Source organism: Armigeres subalbatus, chromosome 1 (assembly GCF_024139115.2).
Source record: "Armigeres subalbatus isolate Guangzhou_Male chromosome 1, GZ_Asu_2, whole genome shotgun sequence".
NCBI classification, from domain to species: Eukaryota; Metazoa; Arthropoda; class Insecta; order Diptera; family Culicidae; genus Armigeres; species Armigeres subalbatus.
The window spans coordinates 6,850,055-6,873,213 of NC_085139.1; the positions used below are offsets into that span (position 1 = coordinate 6,850,055).

Genomic DNA, 23,159 nt, shown 5'->3' on the forward strand with positions numbered 1-23,159 from the left:
ATCTAATGTACCCTCATCGGGGGTGACAATGGGTCTGGGGGTGAGAATGGGTCATCGCTCTCACCGACAGCCTGGAGGTCGGATAACAAAATCGTCCAAAAAGGTCTCTTATATTTTAGTTTTCTTGCCCTCAGATACATTCAATCTATTCTACAAGCATTCTAAGTAGATGAAACAGTGACCCATTCTCACCCCCATTTGACCCATTGTCACCCCCGACGACGGTACCTAATGTGTATGACCAGATTTTTATTGGGCTAAATACACCTTATGTATAATATATTTCAAAAGCGTATCAAATAGTTTCAAATTTTTTCTCCTATCAACCTACAGCCACCTTTATGATGCTAACTACTCGATTTCAAGGTATAGAATCCGCGGATGTTGTTGCGGACTGATTATTGCAGTTTGGCCATCCTGGTTCCAGAAATCGGTTTTAAAGGAACATAGAATTTTAGGAAATTTTTTTTAAGGATAACTTTGGAAATGCTCACAATTTTTGTCGCATGTCGCATTGTCGCATCATGAAAGAGCACGTTTTTTCAATGTTTTTTTCTTTATCGTACTCTGAGCAATAAACGATGGTGGTGACCATCATTTATTACTCAGCTCTTAATATTTTGAGCTACCGAAGGTCTTACGGTGGCCACTTAGGTCCACCAAAATATGGCGCAACAAACATTTGTTACTCAGAGTTTCATGAATAGCCTAGCATAGCATCGTTACGGTGTACTTTATAGATTGAACACTAGTGATACTCATGTTTTTCTTTTGAAATCTCCATTCCGATTACTTTCAGTAATCATGGTGGGTGTGAGTCTTGATTTCAATCTAGGGCAAAAATCACAAAAGCATGAGAATTACTACTCTGGGACACGCTCATCTTCACCGTAACTTGGGAGGGGAAGAAATTGTTGATTTAGTACTTACTTAATGAGAGGTCCCCGACTCAGCGAGACCCTTATAAGTACCACGGAGTTGGATGGTGGGAAAGTATTCGATGGGCAGGATTTGCCTGTAGCTGACAATGTGACCGTGGTAGATCTTACACCGTAACACACCACGCAAAGGTGTCTAATCTGCGTTACGGGGGTCTATGAAGAGTTTCATGAATTAGAATACTAGTAATTTTTTGTAGTAATTTTGTAACTGGGGAAGTCGCGTAATAGTACTTTCTATTTAAATCTACCACGTTTTGTAATCTTTGCAGATACGTACTTCGACCTCAACTCTGAGACCGTCTTCAGTGTCTCGTACATGATTCGACTTGAAGAAAACAATCGTAGCTTACACTATTTAGGACTACGACGAACAGATGAAGACGACAATCAACAAAGGGCCTTACAAGCTCGCGGAGAAAACGATAAAGAAGTGTAAGGCGATCATCGAAGAAGCTCGAGTGAAGACAGTAAACACGGTGCTATCGAGGATTAAATGACTATCAAACATCCGTTTTTGTGCGAATTTGGAGAACAACCTACAGGAACAATGAATAATACCAAAGAAATGGTGGAGATACGTCGAAGACATCTTCAATATCATCAACCGAAAGGATCTACCCATGATTTTGGAAGTGATAAACAACGTGCATAAATACATACAATTTACCTACGAGGAGAAAAAGGAAGGTAAATTACCTTTCTTGGGTGTACTGGTCATCAGGGAAGTAAATACAACATTGAGGCTCGAAATCTAATCTTCATGCACAGGATGCAGACGACACCGCTGAGCGAAGAAGGAAAACGAAGGAACTACAACACATCATGGAACAGCGAAGATTAACGGATACCAGGAGAGGACTATACTGCCGTCATACACATATTTGTCCCATGTTTGCTGGGATTTCCTATGTACATGGGACAGTTATGCGTAGAACGGCAGTATACGAGCGAGAAACAAGAAGGAAAGGATTCTACGACGAAAAGGACTAACAACGCTAACACCGATCGATGAGCCATTGAAAAGATTTTCGGTTTCATATGATCAACACATCACCAACAAGCTACGCCATCGAATAAGGAAATTCGGCATCGATCTAGTATGCGTTCCAGTAGAAGCAACCAACTCAAGTCTTTTCAACGAAGGATAAAGTAGAAATGTTGAATAAGACAGGCGTTTATAAAATAAGATGTTCTCAATGTGAAAAAAATCTATGTGGGCCAAACAAAAAGATCATTAGATGTAAAGTTCAAAGAACTTATGGTGGAAGAAAGTAAGGCGAAAAGTAGCAGAACATGTGTATAAGAAAACTCGCCCAATTACGGAATGCACCTCGGATGTTAAGCCATCAGATCATAGTTTTTGACCTCTAGTTTAAGGATCTGAGTTGATTAAAATATTTCATCGGTGAAATTTTGACTTTTTTACTTTTTATAGTAATATTTTTAACCTAAAAACCTTCTCTGATTAAAAAAAAAAAATTGAAACTAGTTGAAAAAAATTCAACCACTCATTTTTTTTTCCTGATGCTTTAGGAAACATTTTCATATAAAAACATTTTTCATATGATGAAAATACTAGAAGTTATATTAAAATTACTGCCAGCCTCAAATGTTCTTACGGTTTATTATGAATAGATCTGGAGCCTTCCTTAGCCGTGCGGTAAGATGCACTGCTACACTGCAAGACCATGCTAAAAGTGGCAGGGTTCGATTCCCGGTCTTGTCTAGGAAATATTCTCGCCTTCCCTGGGCATAAAGTATCATCGTAGCTTCATGATATACGAATGCGAAAATGGTAACTTGGACTAGATACCTCGCAGTTCATAACTATTGAAGTACTAAATGAACACTAAGCTCCGAGGCGGCATATGTCAGAGTGGTTGATGTAATGCCAATAAGAAGAAGTATTATGTATTAAATTTAGGAACATAATATCACTCTTTAACATTTCAAATCAACAAACAATTAAAACTACGAACTAGTTCAAAGTAGTATTTATGTTCTGTATTTCAAACTTGATTGAACCTCAATCTACGTCTGCATTATGTGACCACTGTTATATGCTACCGCCATAGATAACAGTTTACTTGCATACTGTTCGCGGTTATCTGCATTTTGTAGTTTTGCTAAATAGTATAGAAATTTCTGTGGATGGCTTCCGTGGTTTGCTCCGTATACTTTGTAAGGCCTCCCTGTAATGCGCTCAATTCAAGATTGGTAGCCCGGCTGCTGTTGATCTGTCACAAAAAGCTCGGATGGCGTCTGAATAGAAGTCCAACAATGTTACACTTTTAGGCTCTCCAATACCTTGTAATAACCATTGCATTATTTTCCTTTCAAAACACTCGTTTTACTAAAAGCATTCGGCAGTAACGCCCTGGGAAATCAAGTTTAGCGTGATGAGTTGCGTTGACCTCTGATGTCCAGACTTCAGATTTGTCTGGATTTTTTTTTTTGTTACAGGGCCATTTACATTTGGTAGAGCAATCCCACCATCAAATTTAGCGCTGGAGGAGGGGTTTTGTCTAAAATCATAGTCTCCTCCTTCCAGAAGATGATTATGAACACAATTGAAATAGAATCGAGCTTCTTCCTTGACCTGCCCAGCGTTAAATTCTGTTTGTATGGTAACAAGTGGTGCAGGGTTGCTGTTTTTTTTTTCAATAGACTCGTGTGAGTTACGCAGTTACACAAGAATTCGCTATCGAAAAATGAAAGATATGTTCAGTGTCAACAGTATTTTTAGTATAACTTCTGCTACTTTTTATATGAAAATTTTCCTGGATTTGATATAACTTGCTTCAAAAAAATTTAAAAAATCAGAATATATTTTTAGGTTAAAAATATCCCCTTAAATGGTAAAAAAGTTGTTTCACCGATGGAATATTTCAATCGACACAGATCCTTAAAACAGAGGTCAAAAACTATGACCTAACAGCTTAACATCACTTTGCATAATAGTTGCCTTTAAACATAGCGTGCATCAAATATTAGAATCCTAAGATATGAATCTTCCTCGTTGAAACTTGATATAGCTTAGAGCTTGGAAATCTTCCGAAAGTTGAAAACAACGCTGTAAAATAAGAATCAGGGAAACGGCAACTCTTGGCTCTTCAAGTTTCTACCTAAGCAATAAGTAGGATATAGCGACTGGTAGAATGGATATTTTCTTTTTCGCTTTCTCAGTCTAATTTAATTAAGACGGCTAGTTTGGAATATCCCAACGTTTCGGTGCCGTGTATTGGACCTTTTTTTATGGGATAAGCTGTCTGCCGACTCTCGATACATACAGAATGAATGCCTTAACTGGGTAGTTGGATTAAACATTTGATATTAACATTAGTTATGAGACAATCTTCACTGCACATAGACACAACGTATACACAACTTGACGGTACTAAACGGGGCGTTTTCTTCATTTAATTTCAATATTCCCCTCTTATCTCAGGATATCCCAGCCAACACAAAATCGCATATGCTAGCGAATAGGGTAAGACGGTATAATATGCCCCCCCTAAGGCAAAACCTTGATAAATTTTTACTTTTCATCGCAATGTATGCAAACTTTGTGTTATTTGGTAGTGCAAGAAGTCGCAAATGCATTGCCCGTGAGTAGTCATATAAAAATATTACAGGTAACACGTAATAATGCTTTTTTGAAAAGTCGTGAAAAAATGGATTTCAAAAGGTGCCTGGGCAATACGCCCCACCTTAGCCAGAGACGTTCCATAGCCCTTCATTAGTATTTCATCAATTCCATAATAAAAAGGTTACAAATCCTTATGTGCCCGACATTAAAAAACCAACATAAGTCCATTTAATCAGGTTTTAACTACATTTCAATAATTTCCATACAATTTGGAAGCAACTGCTGCAAGCTCGCCGCGCTTGTGTCCAGTTGGTAAGGGCATATCGTCCTGCCTACACTGGGGCGTTTTGGCCAGTAAAACATATTTTCGAAAATCGTTACGTTTTTGAAGATGGAACCAATTTTATATCATATTAACCACTGAGAAAAGTTAATTTGTTGCCCAACTGAGTGTTCCTGTGCAAGTTTTGCGGACAGTATGCTAGCGTCGCTCCAGAATGTTGAGCAAACAAACATAAAAAGTTACATCAAAACTGTCACTTTTTGTATTTTGCTAATATTTTCATTATGTAATACAAAAATACATCCACATTCACATAGTACGATGGTTTTACAAATATTTATAGCTACCAACTGATTTAGGCCCTTAGTTAGTTATAGTTTTCTAGAAATCAAAGAGGGGCGTTTTGGCCAGGTGGGGCGCATTATACCGTCTTACCCTAAGTGTACAAGGTGGAGGCGATATAGGCGCATTCCTCCATTTGACTGCATGCAAAATGCACGTATATGGCCTCCACTTTGTACACATATTCGCTATGATATACGATTTTGTGTTTGCTGGGATATTTCTATACTCTTCTATACTTCTTATTGGCATTACATCCCCTACTGGGACATTGCCGCCTCGCAGTGTTCATTTTAGCAATTCCACAGTTATTAATTGCGAGGTTTCTAAGCCAAGGTACCATTTTTGCATTCGTATATCATGAGGCTAACACGACCAGTGGCGCCGGGATATGGTGGGACAAGTAGGACATGTCCTACGCATGAAAATACCTGGGTAAGACAGTCGAAGCATTGTTCTACTCATGATAAGTTAAGGTAAGAACATACTATATGGATAACGAAAAGATCTAATAATATCAATACTATTCTAATTTCTAGATGTATAAAGATAATATTAAAACGTTTCAAAGTTAATCAGAGGTTCGAAAGTTTATCAGAGATTAAACTGACAATCGTATAGGTTTTTTCAGGAATTGTAAAGGAGAAATCTATTCCGAAAGACTTCTCAGAGTCTATGAGGAATTTTTATTCCAAAAAGTGCGCAATGTTGTATTGAACTTTTACAAGAAGTCTTGAAGTTTTGTATCTGCTCTTCCATAAAATTATTGAAAACTTTCTGGAAGTACGTAATTATTTCTGCTAGTTCAGGGAGGCTTAGAGAATTTCTGAAATTTTATAAGAATTGACAGGCTGAGTGTGAATTAATCAAAAGTTGAATATCTAAACAAGGATATAGCTTAGCTTCTTCTTCTTCTTATTGGCATTACATCCCCAAACTGGGACAGAGCCGCCTCGCAGCTTAGTGTTCATTAAGCACTTCCACAGTTATTAACTGCGAGGTTTTTGCATTCGTATATCATGAGGCTAACACGATGATACTTTTATGCCCAGGGAAGTCGAGACAATTTCCAATCCGAAAATTGCCTAGACCGACACCGGGAATCGAACCCAGCCACCCTCAGCATGGTCTTGCTTTGTAGCCGCGCGTCTTATCGCACGGCTAAGAAGGGCCCAGGGTTGGGAAAAATCAAATTTTCAAAAAATCGAAGATGATCAGAACTCACCCGCGATCTTACTTTTAAATTATCAAGTGATAAAAACTCGCCAGTGATTAAGAATCGTTGAAGCGCTTACCGTTACATTTTGAACACTTTTTCCTTACCACCATGAAACCATAACGCCAAATAGAATATATAACGGGACTGTTGTCAATTAGCTGATCATAGTAAAGGTTAATGAATGAATGAAAATTCTGTGTTTATTATCGTTTGAGTACATAATTCGAGAAGTTGTCGCCAGCGACAACTCGCCTACTGTTTTCACGTGAAAAGTTGTCACTTGAAAATTGCAATCATTATCGTCTAACAATGATTCAGCACAACACTGGAAGGGCCCCTAGCTTAGCTTAAGTTAGCTATGACTGACTGTACTTGTCCATGGTTGCTTCTCCGTGACTGGTTGGAACTGGTGTGAATTGCTCTACGATCCAAATGAATAAAGGTCGGTATTTACTACCTATGGCTCCAGTCAGTTGTGAGAGGGGAGGAATGTTAGTGTGTAGTTATTGTTGCTACTAGAGACCGAGAAAACCGTTGCATCCCCACAATACCACGGAAAGCAGATTCCGTTAACTCGGTAAGGTAGATGAACAGAAATGTAGATCAAGGATTCCCTTAGAAAAGTGATGTATTCTATGCCAGACCTCCTCTATAAGATCTATAAGGCAAAAGCGGTTGTCACTAGAATGCTGAACTCATCTCCAAAAGTTGAGAAACTAGACAAAGATATAAGGGAACAATCGCAGAAATATGCAAATATGAAACAGTTTATGATGATAGTAGCACATCCGGTAGCAGGCCTATGAGAAGAAGCATTTTGAAAGCTTCTAAGAGTTTATTGGAATCTGTAGGAATTACAAATATACTACGTTAGCGCGAAATTTTCGAAGTCTTCGAAGAAAGAAAAAAGTCTTAAATTCGGTGTAACATTGCTCTTGAGATTTCTGAAAACACGTAAATAGTACTGAGCCTTACAGATGCTCATAATCTTTAGTGGATCGTAGTGAAATTTCTGAAGATTTCTAATGGTTCGAATTCCTAGAAGTTAGTGATATTTGCTTGAAACCATCCAATATTTTATAAAATTTACAGGAATCCATAATAACTTATGGAAATTCGTAAAAGTGTTTGAAGACATGCTTTTTAGAAATGTTCTATAAACACTGGAAATGTAATGATTGTTCCACACGGACAGAAATATTTTTAAAATTATGCTTGTTATCTTCAAATGACCAATATTATAATAGTCATAGGGAGTTTTATAACTTATCTGAGGAAGTCCAAAAAACCCTTGAAATCCGGAAAGTCACAGACAATTTCCAATCCAAAAGTTACCTACATCGGTACCGGGAATCGAACCCAGCCATCCTCAGTATGGTCTTGCTTTGTAGCCGCGCGTTTTATCGCTAGGTTAAGGAGGGTCCTCTGATATCCACAATATTTCGACATTGTTGTTCCAAAAGGGCGAAAGTCGCAAACGTAAACATTGACTTCTTCTGCTGATTTCAGGAAGATTAGAGACTTCTGGTGGCATTTCCCACTTCCGTTCGATAGAAGGCGCGGAGCGCCACCAGTTCCAAGTGGTTGTTAGCTGGGAGCGGTCCTAGTTGTTGAGGAATTTTCAGGAAAAGGCATTGTTTACGTTTGCGACATTGGCCCTTATGAAACAACCGTGTCGATTTATACACAGAGAACAGACATGGATGCTCGAACAAAATTTCGTTAAAAACGTTTGTAAAGATTTAAATTGCACCTCAGCGCCGCCAACGCAGGCGGCCCGACATAAAAACTCAATCTCACTAAGTGATGGTGTTGGCATACACTACATAAACAACGTAGTACTGCCACCTAGGAGCGAACCTAGGAGCAATTCGGAATGAACACTAGCGCTAAAAAGTAAAACACGGCTAATTTTAACCATATTTATCAGCACACTAACGCCGCGCAACGGGGGCATAACGACATACTTCAAAAAGATCAGTACAAACTTTTACACAAGCACGCGAATGAAGATGAACGTCTGTTCGCTGTGATATATATTCCAAATACTAAAGTTTCAACGGGTTCCCTACCTTCTAAGGAGTCGTACACTAACTACGTAAGACATTTTCTCTGGATTTTTTTTTATATTAATCATATGCCATTTTCTTATGATGGTCCACAAATACTTACGTAATTAGTGTACGGTCTCTAATCAGATTCGGAAGATTCATTGTGATCTTTAAATTAACAGATAGCTCACAATTATATCTGAACAAATCGGTTGTTCTTCGAAACTACAGTGGCCGGCATAATAAAGTGCCCACTTACCATTTTCCATACAAAATGGTCAACTTTGGAGCTCAAGATCTCAATTGCCCTTGAACCAATTTTGCTGAATATTTGACCAGAACTCAGATATAACTTGAACCAGCCAGTGTGAGTACTTGGTAACTATTCAGCATCCAACGGTTAAGAAATCGTTCGGATTTATGACGCGCTATTTTTAAAACCTAAGCATTATTCGAGATCTTCAGAATTTTCCACAAAATTCTTCCCAAGTATCTTGTATCTTACTTGTAGCTTATTTTCGATAGAGTCGCGGTGGTCAAACCGTCCTAAATAGAATCTACTTGATAAAAAAAATATGAAAGAAAGTTTAAATAATATTTATTTTGGGACAGGGCATGGACTTGCCTGAGGCGAACCCTCAATGTCTTAAAACAAAAACATTCTAATTAAATTTTTCATCATGGATCCATAAAAAAAGGCTTTTTAAAATGATTTTATTGAATAAAAAGATATTTTTTAGGTTTTGATGAAAAAATGGCTAATAAATAATACAAGCCGTCCGTGTATTACTTTCTTAAGGACACTGTTGGAAGAGTACCACGATGGCAGTCAGTATGGGACCCGTCCGCTAACGAGCCTCCCCCACTCCTCTCTCACCCCTCGTCCATCAACATTCGAATGCTTCGAACAGCATCGAATAAAAGTTCAATATTCAAATTATAACCTGTTAATACCTTATAATTTTACTTCCTGTCATAATGAACATATTTCTTCATTGTATCCTATGTACTTTGGATCAAAATTTGGGATAAATCAGCAGTTATGTGCCAATTCATTATACCTCTGCGATTATCACTCCCGCACAGGAGCACCCCGAAATGTTGATGGGATGCTTTTCAAACTTCGCTTTTCTAAATTCGTCACTTATGAGGTCTTGCCCTGAAAATAAGGTCTGTACCTAAAGGATCACGTAATGAATGAATAAAATTACAAATTACTTATTTATAATGAAAACTTAATATTTATCGCGAAACTTGCCAAAAAATAACCGAAAAAATTGATCGCAGAGCGAATGTAAACACCGGCACCGATAGCAGCAAACTAATAATTAGGGTGACTCTAAAACATTTTTTGCTTCACCGCGCTCAGTCGATTCCGTTCGATAATCTGAGATTCCTCTGATTATGTATGGGCTGGTTTGGATTGACCGTTTTAGGTTTGTATGACGGTTAGTACGGGAAGGAAATATTGATTTTTTCATTGTACTGACTGTGGCGCTTCCATATTGAGTGCAGGCAAGAAAAAAAAATGCTATACGACTGGGGGTAATATTCAGGGGCCTCATTGAGCATCTGGATTCAACAGCACTTTCCTACGGCTTCTATGAGTCAAGATGCGCAATGCCACCCCAGGATATTGCACTCGAAAGGGATCTATCTGGTAAAAGGGCGAATGTCGCAAGAGAGGATTCTCTTCGTCGACTTCCCCTCTTTTAAATAAAAGTGACAAGCAGGGGATTTCATGGCGGTTTATCAACTCAGAAAGCAAGTTTTCATTGTTTTCTTTCGTTCTGAGAGGAGAAACCGCAAAGAAATCATCTGCTTGTCACTTTAATTTAAAAGAGGGGAAGTCGGCGAAGAGAATTCTCTCTTGCGACATTCGCCCTTATTCCAGATAGAGCTTGATATATTGGTTGGTCGTTCCAAAAACTATTAATCGATTTTATTCCAGGTTGCGAAAATTTGTCATGGTCATTGAACTTCTCAGAGGGCATCACATAGTAGCCTGAATTTGTGTTTGCTATCTTTCACACAAGAAGCAGAACTGTTGCATGTTCAGAAGTTATGCGAATCGATTACAGATTGTCTGATTGATTAAGATATGATTTACATTGAGTAAAGGCTTCGGAGTGTTGCTTTTAGCTATGGCAGTTCTATTTTCGCTTGCGCTTACTGGGGAGCCGCTGTAGTAGTAATCAGTTTAATGAAAAGTGTTCTTTTCCCTTACTGCTTTTCATTCAAACTTAAAACGACCTGAGCTCAATCAGTTTTTTTAACAAATCGGCTCAGGTTTTCGGAGGACACACCGATAAAGGTCACCACAAACACACTCGACGCGATTAGTTCGCTTGGCGATTCTGTCGCCGCCCATCGTATGGAAGCGTTAACCCTTTATAAGGCAGACGAATCTAACCAATAAATTAACAAAAACAACAATAGGACACAATGTTGACATGGTATTAAACTCAAATGTATGTTTGTTATACATTAAACAGTTCAGAAACATTGAAAAATTGGTGGCAATATAGTTGCCACTGCCCGGCAAGCGGGAAAACAGACAAAAACAAAATATAAAAAGATTTTTAAAATTTGGTTTTACGTAGAACCAGTCAAATCAAGGTACGTTACATTTTTGGTGAAGAGTCCTAGTCAGAAAACGCATTATAAGTGAAAAATTTTTTCGCGTTTTTTTCTCCCAAGGGGGACCCTTGGGAAAAAACACAATTTCGTCAGAATCCAAAAACCAAATATACAGAAAAAAAAGCTTTTTTCACGCTAATCACGTAATAATCTAACACAGGAGATTCAAAATAATAAATACCAACGGGAAAAATATATCTGTGTCGTTTTTTAACGAATTATAACTGAAAATCCTTCTTCCACTCGAAATTTACCATTTGCTTGTAAAAAAAACTGTTCTCAAATTGACATTTCAATTTTTTTATGGTTCAAATTCATCTGGGGTGTTACTAGGAAGCAAATAAAGCCACTACATGTGAAATAATAAGTAGAGCTCTTGTTAATAAATAGAAAAACATATAATTTGTTGGTGGCAATATAGTTGCCACTGCCTTATAAAGGGTTAATGGAACATTGCCTACAGCGACCCAACGATAGAATCGCGGCGACTAGTTGTCACCGTCACGGCGATAAAATCGCTTAGGTCTGGGGGAGCCTTAATGGGATGCAGTCGAGTGGACGTGGTGGCGTATGTTCGATTTTTGGGCCACCCTAATAATAATTTATGTTGTAATAAATACGACACCAATACTACTACAGTAAATCAATGTTTTAATGCATCAATACTTAAAAAAAAAACTTTGTTTTGGTACTCAACTAACCTTCACCTTAAAGACAATAATTATACTCTCAAAATGATTATATCAGCACTTTAAAATATTTTTTGGGTATGAAGTTTGCCGTTCAGTGTATGCTGACACATCTGGCCTTATTTGCAAGTTCATGTTAGAATGTTCGATCATATTCATTTATTTCAAAGCAGTTAGTCAGTTAGTCAGTGTCTACTCGAGATCTGGGGGGAAATTCCCTGAATTTTCCAGGTTCTAAAATCATATGAAAAAATCGGTTTCTGCAAATCAGAATATGTAAATGTATGCGGGTTATTATCTTCATAAAACTAGTATGAATACAGAAAACTTGGAGAATTCTAATTGTTTTTGACTCTAACTCGAAGGGATTATTTTCACTACTTCGAGTTCTTGCTCTTGCTCCGTATTGCTCCATTGAAAGAAAGCAGTTGAGCAGTCAAATTGAAGATTTTTTGTTACACGTTGTTAGCAAATGTGAACAAGAATATTGATTAGGGAGGATATACTCCATGATAAATTACTTTTCGAAAATTTATTTATTTATTTCGTCAACCGACGTAGACTAGTACAAATACATATTCATGTTTTTTTTTCTTTCGTAATGCTATAGTAGATTATGAAATACAATAAAAACCATTAAAAAAACATTTTTTTTTTGCTAAAGTTGTTTGTAATTATGAATTTAAATTGTTGAATTTCTTATGTTTGTTTTTTGAAAATATTGTTTAATGTTATGCCGAGACATTGTTAAGTCAATAGCTTCGCAGTGTTGATTATAAACAGCCATCATTCGGTTAAGGGGGCACTGGAGCTGATGATGCATTTTGACTTGTTTTACACAGGCTTTGCGAAAAAAAATCTTTGTTTCCAACAAATAAGTAAATGAGCTTGTCTATGACGACTGTTTCTCCGATTCTATTTTCATCGCACTTGTGTCAGGTTGCGATGAGCTTGTTTTCGTGGCTTGTAACGATTGTAAGAGACTTATGCCTCTCTTTATCGTCTATCGTTTTTATCGTTTTCAATTGAAATTGAAACTAACTTCAAACTCTGCGTTACTTCTTTGATTTGATGAGATGAAGAACATTTCTTGGAATACCTCGAATTATCTTGTTTATCTACTTTAGCGGCCATTTCAATCATTGACCTCTACAGCACCCGAGTCACTTTTTAGGATTTCTAGGCTTCAGATCAAAATTGACCAAAATGTCTCGAAAAAAGGAATATGGAGGCGTTTTGGTGGACAGAGGTCCTTTCTAATTAAATTCACCCTGTTGTCAAGGTATCACTAAAGTGTCTAGATTTTAGTGGCAACTAGCCAAATTTAGTCAAAACTTTGCAGAATCTTTGTCTATAATAAATGATAGTTGACTTTTTTATGCTTTCTTCCTTGAAGAGCTTCGAGCTCATAGACTAAAGTGACCAGACGTCCCGGATTATGCGGGACAGTCCCGGATTCAGCGTACTTGTCCCGCATTGCTAGGCGTCCCGGAAAACATCCCGCATTCCATGATGATTCTTTAAAGTTTGGAAAATCTATGAAATTTATAGGAAATTGCAAACTCAAAGAAATCCAAATACTCAGAGAAAGATTAACTTGGGTAGGCTAGAGAGTCAACTGAATTTAAAGAATGAAGGTTTGAATAATTTTGAGAAAACAGACAATTTTCGTAAGTATTAGAGAATGTAGGCATGCCAAGGATTATTGAGTTTATATGTCAGACTCTGGATAACGCAAAAATCTTAGAAACTTGAAGCATTTGAATCGGAAGGATCTGAAAAAAACAGGGATATCAGAAAATGTGACTAATAAAGATCCTTTAATCAGCAAAGATCTAAAAATCTGAATATGTAATCTGCACACTTAAAATTTTCCACCGATCTCGGCTGTGCAAATCTCGGTTGAAGTTCGTTAGCTGAAATATCGGCTGAATGGACGTATGATTGCAGCGGCTTCTGAGATATCAGCAAAAGTCACGAACCGAGCGCTCGGCTGTGCGGATCTCGGTAAAAAAATAAAAAAATTCCGAGCTGAACTAAGTGTGTGAACGACTGAAACATCCGAAGATTGAAAGAGACAATTTTACTGTTTCCAGCCAGTGCTTTTTCAGACTGAACACTCACCTACAAAAGTCAACGGACAATACCCAGTAGAATGAAGAATATTTGTGTTATCGAAAAGCTTCCATGACTGAAGCGGGAATCGAACCCTCATCTCATAATACACAATATAAACTGAAATCGGTTTTAACGTGGGGGAGGCGTTTCACTTAAATCAAAACTGCGTAAATCTCAAATTCCGCACAAAAATAACGATTTACCAAATTTCCGGGGCCGAAAAATCGTGTAAAAATAGTCGCGTAGAAACGATTCGTGTGAAAGACGACCCCAGTGTACTACACAACATCCTCAGACGAAGTATTGATTGTAAAACATTTGTTATTTCAAAAATACTTTAAAATCCCTAGATGGGGTATTTGTTTGTATAAAATTGAGTAGCTACCATCATAGGTTGATAGGACAAAACAAGACGAAATTTTCAAAACGACTTATCTGCCTTTGTAAACAAAGATTCGAACGTCGATATGACGAATCTGATAGCACTCCTAAGCAAACAACCATTACCAATAGGTAGGTGAAAGCTACCAGATGATGGCGTTGGTTTGTTTCGAAGTGCTATCAAATTCGTGAAATCGACGTTGGAATCTTTGTTTATAAAAGCAGATAAGTCGTTTTGAAAATTTTGTCTTGAAAACATCTTTTGAAACGATTTGATACGCTTGTGTCCCGGATCGGCCCAAGAAATATCTGGTCACTTTATCATAGACTTATTTGTTAAGAAAATTTGAGTTTATAGTCCGCAACTGCAAATCACTTGTTTTCTAGCAGACAAAGCAAATCTCTAAATGTTGGCGATATTTTTTCAAGCCGTGACAACATAAAAAAAAGCTAAATCCAACGATTTCTTAATTCTTGAATTTTTGAACCATGTTGCAGATTGTAATTGTTGGCATTGACAACAAATATAGAAACTTGTGCATTGGCAGCTAATATCATTGGAATGTCTTATCTAAGTTGAAATAACAACAACAAAATTGAAATTTGCAGTTCCAAAATAATTCCCTGATTTCACTGAAATTTCCCTGAGGATTCCCGGTTTTTCCATGTTGAACAAAATCCCCTGAGTATTCCCGGTTTTCCAGGTTTTTCCAGAGAGTAGACACCCTGTTAGTACAACATCACCCACATTACATATGATACTTTCACTATATTACTAAAAATGTTTAAATTTCACATTGCTCGACGAGAAACATAGCTAAAAATATTTTGCCTTGCCATACACTATCGAAATAAAATTTTATCCTCCAATCGAGTAACAATAAAGTAGAACCAAATTATTCTTCTTACAAAGGCATAATCTCTGCTCAAAAAAGGCACTGATCCATCTAGCCCCACCTTACCCTACCTGATCACCAGACAAAGTAACAGCGTTTTTCAGCAACACTCGTTCTCGCATTGGTTCTCTGTTAATTATCAGTTTTTCTTAATTTCACACTTGCTGCTTGCTTATGGTACCAATTGATTGTTTCATCATTACATTAAGTAGTTTCGCACTTATTCTTCTTCTTCTCTGGCTCTACATTTCAACTGCAACTTTACCTGCTTTTACCTTAGTATTCTATTAGCATTTCCTCAGTCATTAATTTAAAGCATTGTAATGACTACCACTGCATGAATATTAGACCTGTTCACTATTTTCAAAAGTATTCCAGATTCAAAGTGAAATAGAGGAATGTATTTCAATGAGTATCCTACATGGAGTGTCCTGACCAATTTTCAGCCAAATCCATGGAGATTTAGAGGTGCATCAAACGGGATTTGTGATTTTTCAGACTTTTTCATAGAAATGTCGTCTGAATGCATCAATTTTACTCAACACAATAGAGGCATTAGTCGTTAATAGCTTCTATAGACTATTATCTATCACTTTGTCATTGATACTATGATTTTCAGAGTGCGTATTCTATGACTTTTTAGTAGTTTTTCTAAAAAAATGCCCAAAACCCAGAAAAATAATTTTAGGTGCTTCTGGGGGTATGTGCCCAATTCAATTTTTCCATTCATTTCTTTCGAGTGTTGCGGAAGTTTTGTCCATACATCACTTGTTTCTTCGGCATGTAAGAATGCAGTTTTCATGAAATACTCAACATATGAATAGGGTAGTCAAGCAAGACCCCTATGCTAAAACAAAGTTTACTATGATTTATGAGCAATGTCATCCAGTATGCTCAGCCCACTGGTATGTATCTAGAGTGGGCTATGTGGTAGTGTCAGAGCCTGCAGATCAAGAGGTCCAAAATTAGAGACAGCGAGTAGATGAAGATTTTTTCTTATGGAAAATGCCATGTTTTCGATGACCTTCTATTATGTGGAGTAAAATTGATGCATTCAGACGACATTATTGAAAAAGTCTAAAAAATCACAAATCCCGCTTAATGCAATCTCTATAAATCTCCATACTTTTGAAAATGGTGAACAGGTCTAATGAATATCTTGTGTGCACTATGCCCAGGGAGTCGAGAATGTTTGCCACATAAAAACTTCCTTTACCGGACTGTAAATCGAACTCGCAATCTGTGGATTGGTAATCCTATGCCTTTACACGTAAGTCAAACTGTAGACTTCCCTCGGATGCATAAAATATTATAATGCGTCAATTATTCTGCCTAAAATCGATCGCCGATTTTATTTCAGATTATATTATTCTATATAAGTAGTATTGATAGATTGAATCGTACTTACATCTGTGTTTGGCTTTGACCGCTGGTGTACATATCGGGGTCGACGTACTGAACATATCCGTGATGATTTTGGACATTTTCCGGAGAGGACACTGTAAATAAAGAAGATAAACAGAACTTGGTAATCACATCATAAATTACCATGGTATATAGAAGAACTCAAATCTTACATTTTGTACATGAATTTGAAACATTATTTCATGATCAAAAAGCAAAATTTACTAGCATTTAAAATAAATGACTATTTCCAAAGCAGCGAATGAGATTCAAACGGCTCGGAATGCGGCAACCAGTATCTTATTTCGCTTCCAGATCGAGGAAAGCTTCCTCGCTTCCAATACTCAGACAAACACTCACCAGAGATAGAAAAAAAACCGACGACGAACGGAAGTCGAAACAATATATGTGCTAACTTAGAAAGATAAGCCCTAGAAACGAAATATGCTGTCAGTACTCCCAAAATGGCCATCTGCTTTTCGACGAACCGTATAAAAGCAAGAAACATGTCGAGACTAAAGAAATAGCTACCCTGGGGATCCGACATCCAGTCTGGAGACTCGAACAACAGACGGGGAGTATTATTTTGTTGTTTTTTTTTCTGAGGAGAACATCTCTTGGAAACGATATTACCAAGAAAATTGGGATTCAGTTTTCTAATGTGTCTCCAGTTGTGAGACACAATCACACTTTTGTCGTCATTTTCGGTACATGACATTGAGAATGTGCATGAAAGATAGTCATAGACCATACTAACTGAATTAATGGAGGGGACATAATTCAAACGACAAAACCCTCACGTCACAGTTCAGCGCGAATAAGATATCAGATTTTAACACTAAATAAAATTTTAAAGTGAACAGTTCGGCATCGAGCTTCCTACGCAATTAATGAAATAACCAACACTGCTTTGATAAGGCATTAATAGGCCAAAGACTATAAAGCTTAGATCATTTAGAAATGGGACACTTGATTTTAGCGATAGCGGCGCTCCCAGTGGTCAGATATACAAGCTCTTGACAGCGTTTTGTTGTTTATAAACAGTACTGCTCGGTAAATTTTTTCGCTGCCTAAAACTAACGTAGTTCCGAGATATTTATCATGCAGGAAGAGAGAAGAAAAATAATTGTGCACAACCACCTGCAAAACCCATTTGCGTCAGCCCGGAAGCTGGGAAAACTGCTGGGTTATCCCAAAAGTACCGTGGCGCGAGTGATAAAACGGTATAAGGAGACCCTAACGACTGCTCGCAAAGTGCAAACCAAGCGTCGGAGTGGAACTTTTGATCGTCAAAAGTCGAAAAGTCAAGGATAATCCCAACATCTCTGATTATGATTTGGCGAAAAAACTGAATGCTGTTCGCTGTACAGTGCGGCGAATTCGTCTCCGGGAAGGCTACAAGTGTTACCGTGCAAGTAGGCAACCAAACTGAACCCTCAAACAGCAAACAACGGCCAGATCCCGAGCTCGTAGGCTGTACGACCGACTGCTGACGAAACGCGAAGGGTGTCTCTTGCTCGACGATGAAACTTACGTGAAAGCCGATTTCCAACAAATCCCAGGGGTCAAATTCTACAAGGCACCTGCACGCGGCAAGGTTCCTGGTAAATACAAGTTCATTTTCGCAGATAAATTCGCGAATAAATTCATGATTTGGCAAGGGATCTGCTCTTGCGGAAAGAAGACCAGCGTTTTTGTGACGAATAAGACCATGAATTCGGAAGCATACACCAGGAGTGCCTTAAGAAGCGGGTTTTACCATTTATTAAAACCCATGATGGACCAGTTACGTTTGGCCAGATCTAGCCAGCTGCCATTACAGCAAGGATGTGGTACAATGGTACAACAACAATGGAGTCCAATTCATCCCAAAAGAGTTGAACCACCAAATTGTCCCCAGTTTCGAGAAATATTGGGCAATAATGAAGCGGAAACTGAAGATGAAGGGTGCAGTCATCAGCGACCTTGGTCAGATGAAGAATTGGTGGAACCGGATGGCCAAAACCGTGACTGAAGGAGGTGTGCGCCGGCTAATGAGAGGTATTAACGGAAAAGTACGAGAATTTCTTTGAATTCGTGATGAATGATTTGATTCACATTTTTTTCATGAAATATAATAAGATTACCCGTGTTTCTTTCTTAGAAAGTGTTTTGATTGAAAAAATGGTTTAAAAGATACACGCATTTCAAAGTGTCCCATTTCTAAATGATCTAAGCTTTAATAGAATCCGATACAATTGGTTATTCTTAATAAATGTTGAGTTTGAAAGATCAATAATGAAAATATTATCTTTAACGTTACAACCTCGGCTATTTAAAATTGATTTTAACCAACTACTCCATTAATTATATCACGTTCTCTTACTAATTCTATTTCGGAAGAAAATAGCTAATCAATGGCTGAATCGGAACTTTTTGATTACTTGCAATACGAACAAAAGTTAAGAAACGAGTCCATTTTATTCCCTTTTTGATAGAATGGGAGCGTTGGGAAAAATACAGCACCGTACATGTACTGCAAAATAAATCTTGTCCCTACTGATGTTGGTCTGGAACAAAATCCACTTCGTTGGAAGAACGCATCACAAAAGGATCTCACAACGTTGTTGCTTGGTTCAAGATGAAATCCCAGCTCATACACGTATGCGGCGTCGAATATGAGGTTCTGCGAGGGACGCCATGTTTCACTTCACAAAAGTCAAATATGAATTTTTATTGTTTCCGCAGTTTTATTGCCACCCCTTGTCCTTCGGTGACGTCCATATGCGCGACAGTACCGAAATCGCAGTAGGCATTGCAACCAGGGACACATCGGGGTGGAAGAATTCAAAATGGCAGAATTCCCATCGGAAGGGAGTTTGAGCAGCATGGTGGCATACTGTTGTTGGAGACATCAAAGGATGCCATGCATCTTTCTCTGTCTCTCCGTGATTGTGTGTCTCTCGGGAAAACTAAGGTTTCCATCTGATTCTCGACAGGAGCGTACATATATGCGTTTGTGTCGTGCTTTTCTATTCCTTAGTGGAACAAACGAATCCGGAATTCGTGCCACAAGCAATTCTCTATGATTTCCTTTTTTTCTGTTCTCGAGCAGATGAGATTGCTCTAGGAAAAAAAGGATATGAATCGCAATATAACGAACCGTGTCCCTCTACACGCGATAAGAGTGGATGCACAGATTGATTTATGACTTTATAGCACCCCTTCTTCCCGTGAGATATGCGAACCGAGCAGAGAAATCATAAAAGCGATGCAAGCCAAGGGCAAAAATTAGAGCACGCTAGCAGAGTTCGTTCTGGAAACAACGGGGAAGCTTTTTTTTGTTTCTCACAAATCTCGCTGGAACCAGGACTAAAGCGAAGCGCATGGATGTAAACTAAATTTTTTAGAGGAAAAAAATGGTGCAATAAAGTGGTAGGAATTTGGTTTTCTCTGATTTCCAGGATAATTGTTTGTTGCAACTTTTGTAGGTAAGGACCATTATTTTCGGAAGCGTAACGAAAGGTTTGTGGAACAGTGGTATTCCAAGAAAGTTGACCACTTGGTCGATAAAAAAAAGTTTGCAAACAAAGATCGCTCCGTATCGAATTTCAGAACATTCTTTAAACTTAAACAGATTTTTTTAGACTTTATTAAAGTGATTTTTTAAAATGGATTTTAGGTTCATCGTTGCGAATTGAATTATTTGATGATGTTAGCAGCATGCCATTATCTTATTCTAAAATAATACACACATTCATTGATCATTCAAATGAAAATTACGACTAAGCACATGTTTGATTTGGTCTCTAGACATTACCCGAGCAGAGTCCGCTATCAAAATGATAACAAATTGAGTTTTTGATATCATAACAATAACATATTTTGATATAGAATTGCAGAGTACTCTAGCAAATATCATATTTTGATATTATTTTGATAACCGAAAATAATAATAGACAGCATAAATCTAAAACTAGCTGTTGTTGAAGAAAGGCCATCCAGGACAAGCGAATTGAAACTTGGTGAGAGAAATCCATTATTTTTATTTTTTCAAATTATATTGAAACTATATGATCATAAACTATAAAAAAAACCATCAGGGCACCCGATTGAAGCGATTTGGATAGGAAGAGTGGAATCGCCAACTTCCTATTGTTAACATCTCGTGGATAAAGGGCGGGCTCTTCTCCCCATCTATTGGGTCAATCTGGGAAACGAGGGCTAGTTTATATTATTGTATGTACGAACTTTCTTCTGGAAGGAGATTCTCTATTCATCCCGTGGATTCGCATAAGTGTTTCTGCTTATGGAACCACCCCACCCATTTTTGGCCCTTCATACAGGAGTTTGATGAAATACAAACAATAGTATAATCATGATCAAATCGATTGTCAGATATGGCCAGTGCTATCGGCAGGTGCCTTGCTACAATAGATGGTAGTATCATCATCATCATCATCATCATTTTGATAACCGAAAATAATAATAGAGTCTAACAACGAAATGCTAGCTGCATGGTCTGTCGAAGCAAAGGACTCGGATTATTTATTTGTGAAATTCATAATGATGGCCCTTTGGCCATAGGGATTCAAAGAGCGATCTTTGACCGGGAGGGTTTCGAACAACCCGAAAGGCCCCTCTCGCAAAACCATAGTTCCTAGTGCGTCGGAAGAACCAAGCGAACTACCGAATCATCTATTGATTCTAATCAGCCCGCATCACGAGTGCTTCTGGAGCAGAATAAGGTGAACTACATTAAAAATATTTTATAACTTATTTTTGGTAAGTTGATAATAATGTTACTTAAGTGGCTTCGTACTACAAGAGGCTTATTCATTGCGTCCTAAGCATATAAATCGAGTTGAAATTATTTTCTTCTATCAGACTGAATAATAAGGAAATAAAATGATTCAACATCAAAAGTCAAAAGTCATTTCAAATAAATTTAAACAAAATAGGAACTGAATTAGATATTTTTCTGATATCAAGACTCTTAGAAAATAACTAAATGATAACTAATCTAGTTTGAAAATCTTAATATCGCATAATCACCCCTATTCTTGTTTACGGACGAACGAATCTTTCGAACGAATGCAGTTCGTTCGAATCGTTTCCCCATTTGATTTTGCTGGCGTAAACGAGAATGCGCATTAGCTTTCGTTGGAAAGCGCGTTCGTACGTAAACAATAGTAACCTGACTAGAAGGTCATATCAAAATTATATCATACTATGTTATTATGTTATTCTAATTTTTTGTAACAAAATTAGTTAGAAACATGGTGCAGGATGTTGTTAAAATAACTAAATTTCTATCAAAAACTGCACTACTGGAAACAAAAAACTATCAAATTTTGTTACAATTTTAACATAAAAATAAGATATTCTGTTAGAAATTTATAACAGGATCAGATACAAAATATATTGTTTCTGTGCAGTTGGAATTTTTACAGGTCGTGATAGGTCGCCAGATTGTGATCAACAATCATATTTTCTTTTGTTTTTTGTCTGAACAAGAATATTTTTCGAGAACATGAAATTAACAACATAACAAATAAGGCAACCTTCTCAAATTATATCAGCGATGTGATACCTATGGCTGGGAGACTTTGTTACATCTATTTTAATTGCCTACTATTGGGCAATTCGGTGTTAAGCATTTTTCAAATCATATTATGATATAATCCTGTTACAACATTTGAAAGATAATGGCTACTGAGAACAAAATTGTATCAAAATAAGTTATAAATATCACAATATGTTAAAATTGTGTTCAATTTTGTTATGCTCTTATAGTCGGGAAGGGTGAATATGTGTTCGATCAAACGAGTAACTAAATAATATATCAGTATTTTGATATCCCTATATGATCCATTGATCAAAGTTATATCAAATTGAGATTTTTTTTTCATTTTTGCTCGATATAGTCATTATCATAATGAATACTCATTATGTAAACCGCAGAAAAAATTCCCGATATCAAAATAAGTATTTTTTTTTGTTTTCCGTGATATCAAAAATTGTTATTATTTTGTTTATTTGGAAACAACATTTAGTTTTCAATTTTTGATGTGATTACTATTAACCCACCACAGCGTCACCAAAATTTGATATTGCAAATGAAAGTATCAAAATATCAAAATAAGTTTTCAGTTTGTTTTTATTCTCTGCTCGGGTATTACATTTAAACGTTCATAGTTTGCATTATACAGAGACATCATACAATACATTGGTTTATTTCTAGGATAGTTCTGAAAACTATTTGGAATTTGAAATTGTTGTAAAATGTAACATGTGCTAACAAGTAAAGGGGAAACGTTTTTTCCGTCAATGTTTTTTTAGAGCGTCAGCAACTTTTCTCCGGGTTTCTGATGTATCAAGCCCAGATTTCAAAGCGCGAAGCGCACATTTTTTTCTGTATTTCATTATACGGTTGCCAATATTCCGAACACTGGCGTTAAAGCGCCCTAAAACTAAAATTTCCATCTGTTTCAGGTACGGTGAATCAAGATTATAAATGTATTCAATATTCTATGGAAAGAATTACAAGAATAAAGTTAAATTGACCCTTTAAAAGCGAGTGTTCGGAATATGAGTCATGTTCGGAATTTGAATCAAAATGGTATA

The 23,159-nt window shown here is 37.2% G+C and overlaps 1 protein-coding gene across 14 annotated transcripts in view; it reads right to left on the reverse strand.

Annotated features, from left to right (window-relative positions):
- LOC134220467 (DNA-binding protein RFX2) overlaps positions 1 to 23,159 on the reverse strand; it is a 201,083-nt gene that overhangs the window by 32,255 nt on the left and 145,669 nt on the right. For all 14 annotated transcript variants that reach the window (XM_062699529.1, XM_062699611.1, XM_062699585.1 and 11 more), the window contains one exon: positions 16,558 to 16,648. In XM_062699529.1, coding sequence (XP_062555513.1) covers positions 16,558 to 16,648 — 91 coding nt within the window. The remainder of the gene's footprint in view (positions 1 to 16,557; positions 16,649 to 23,159) is intronic.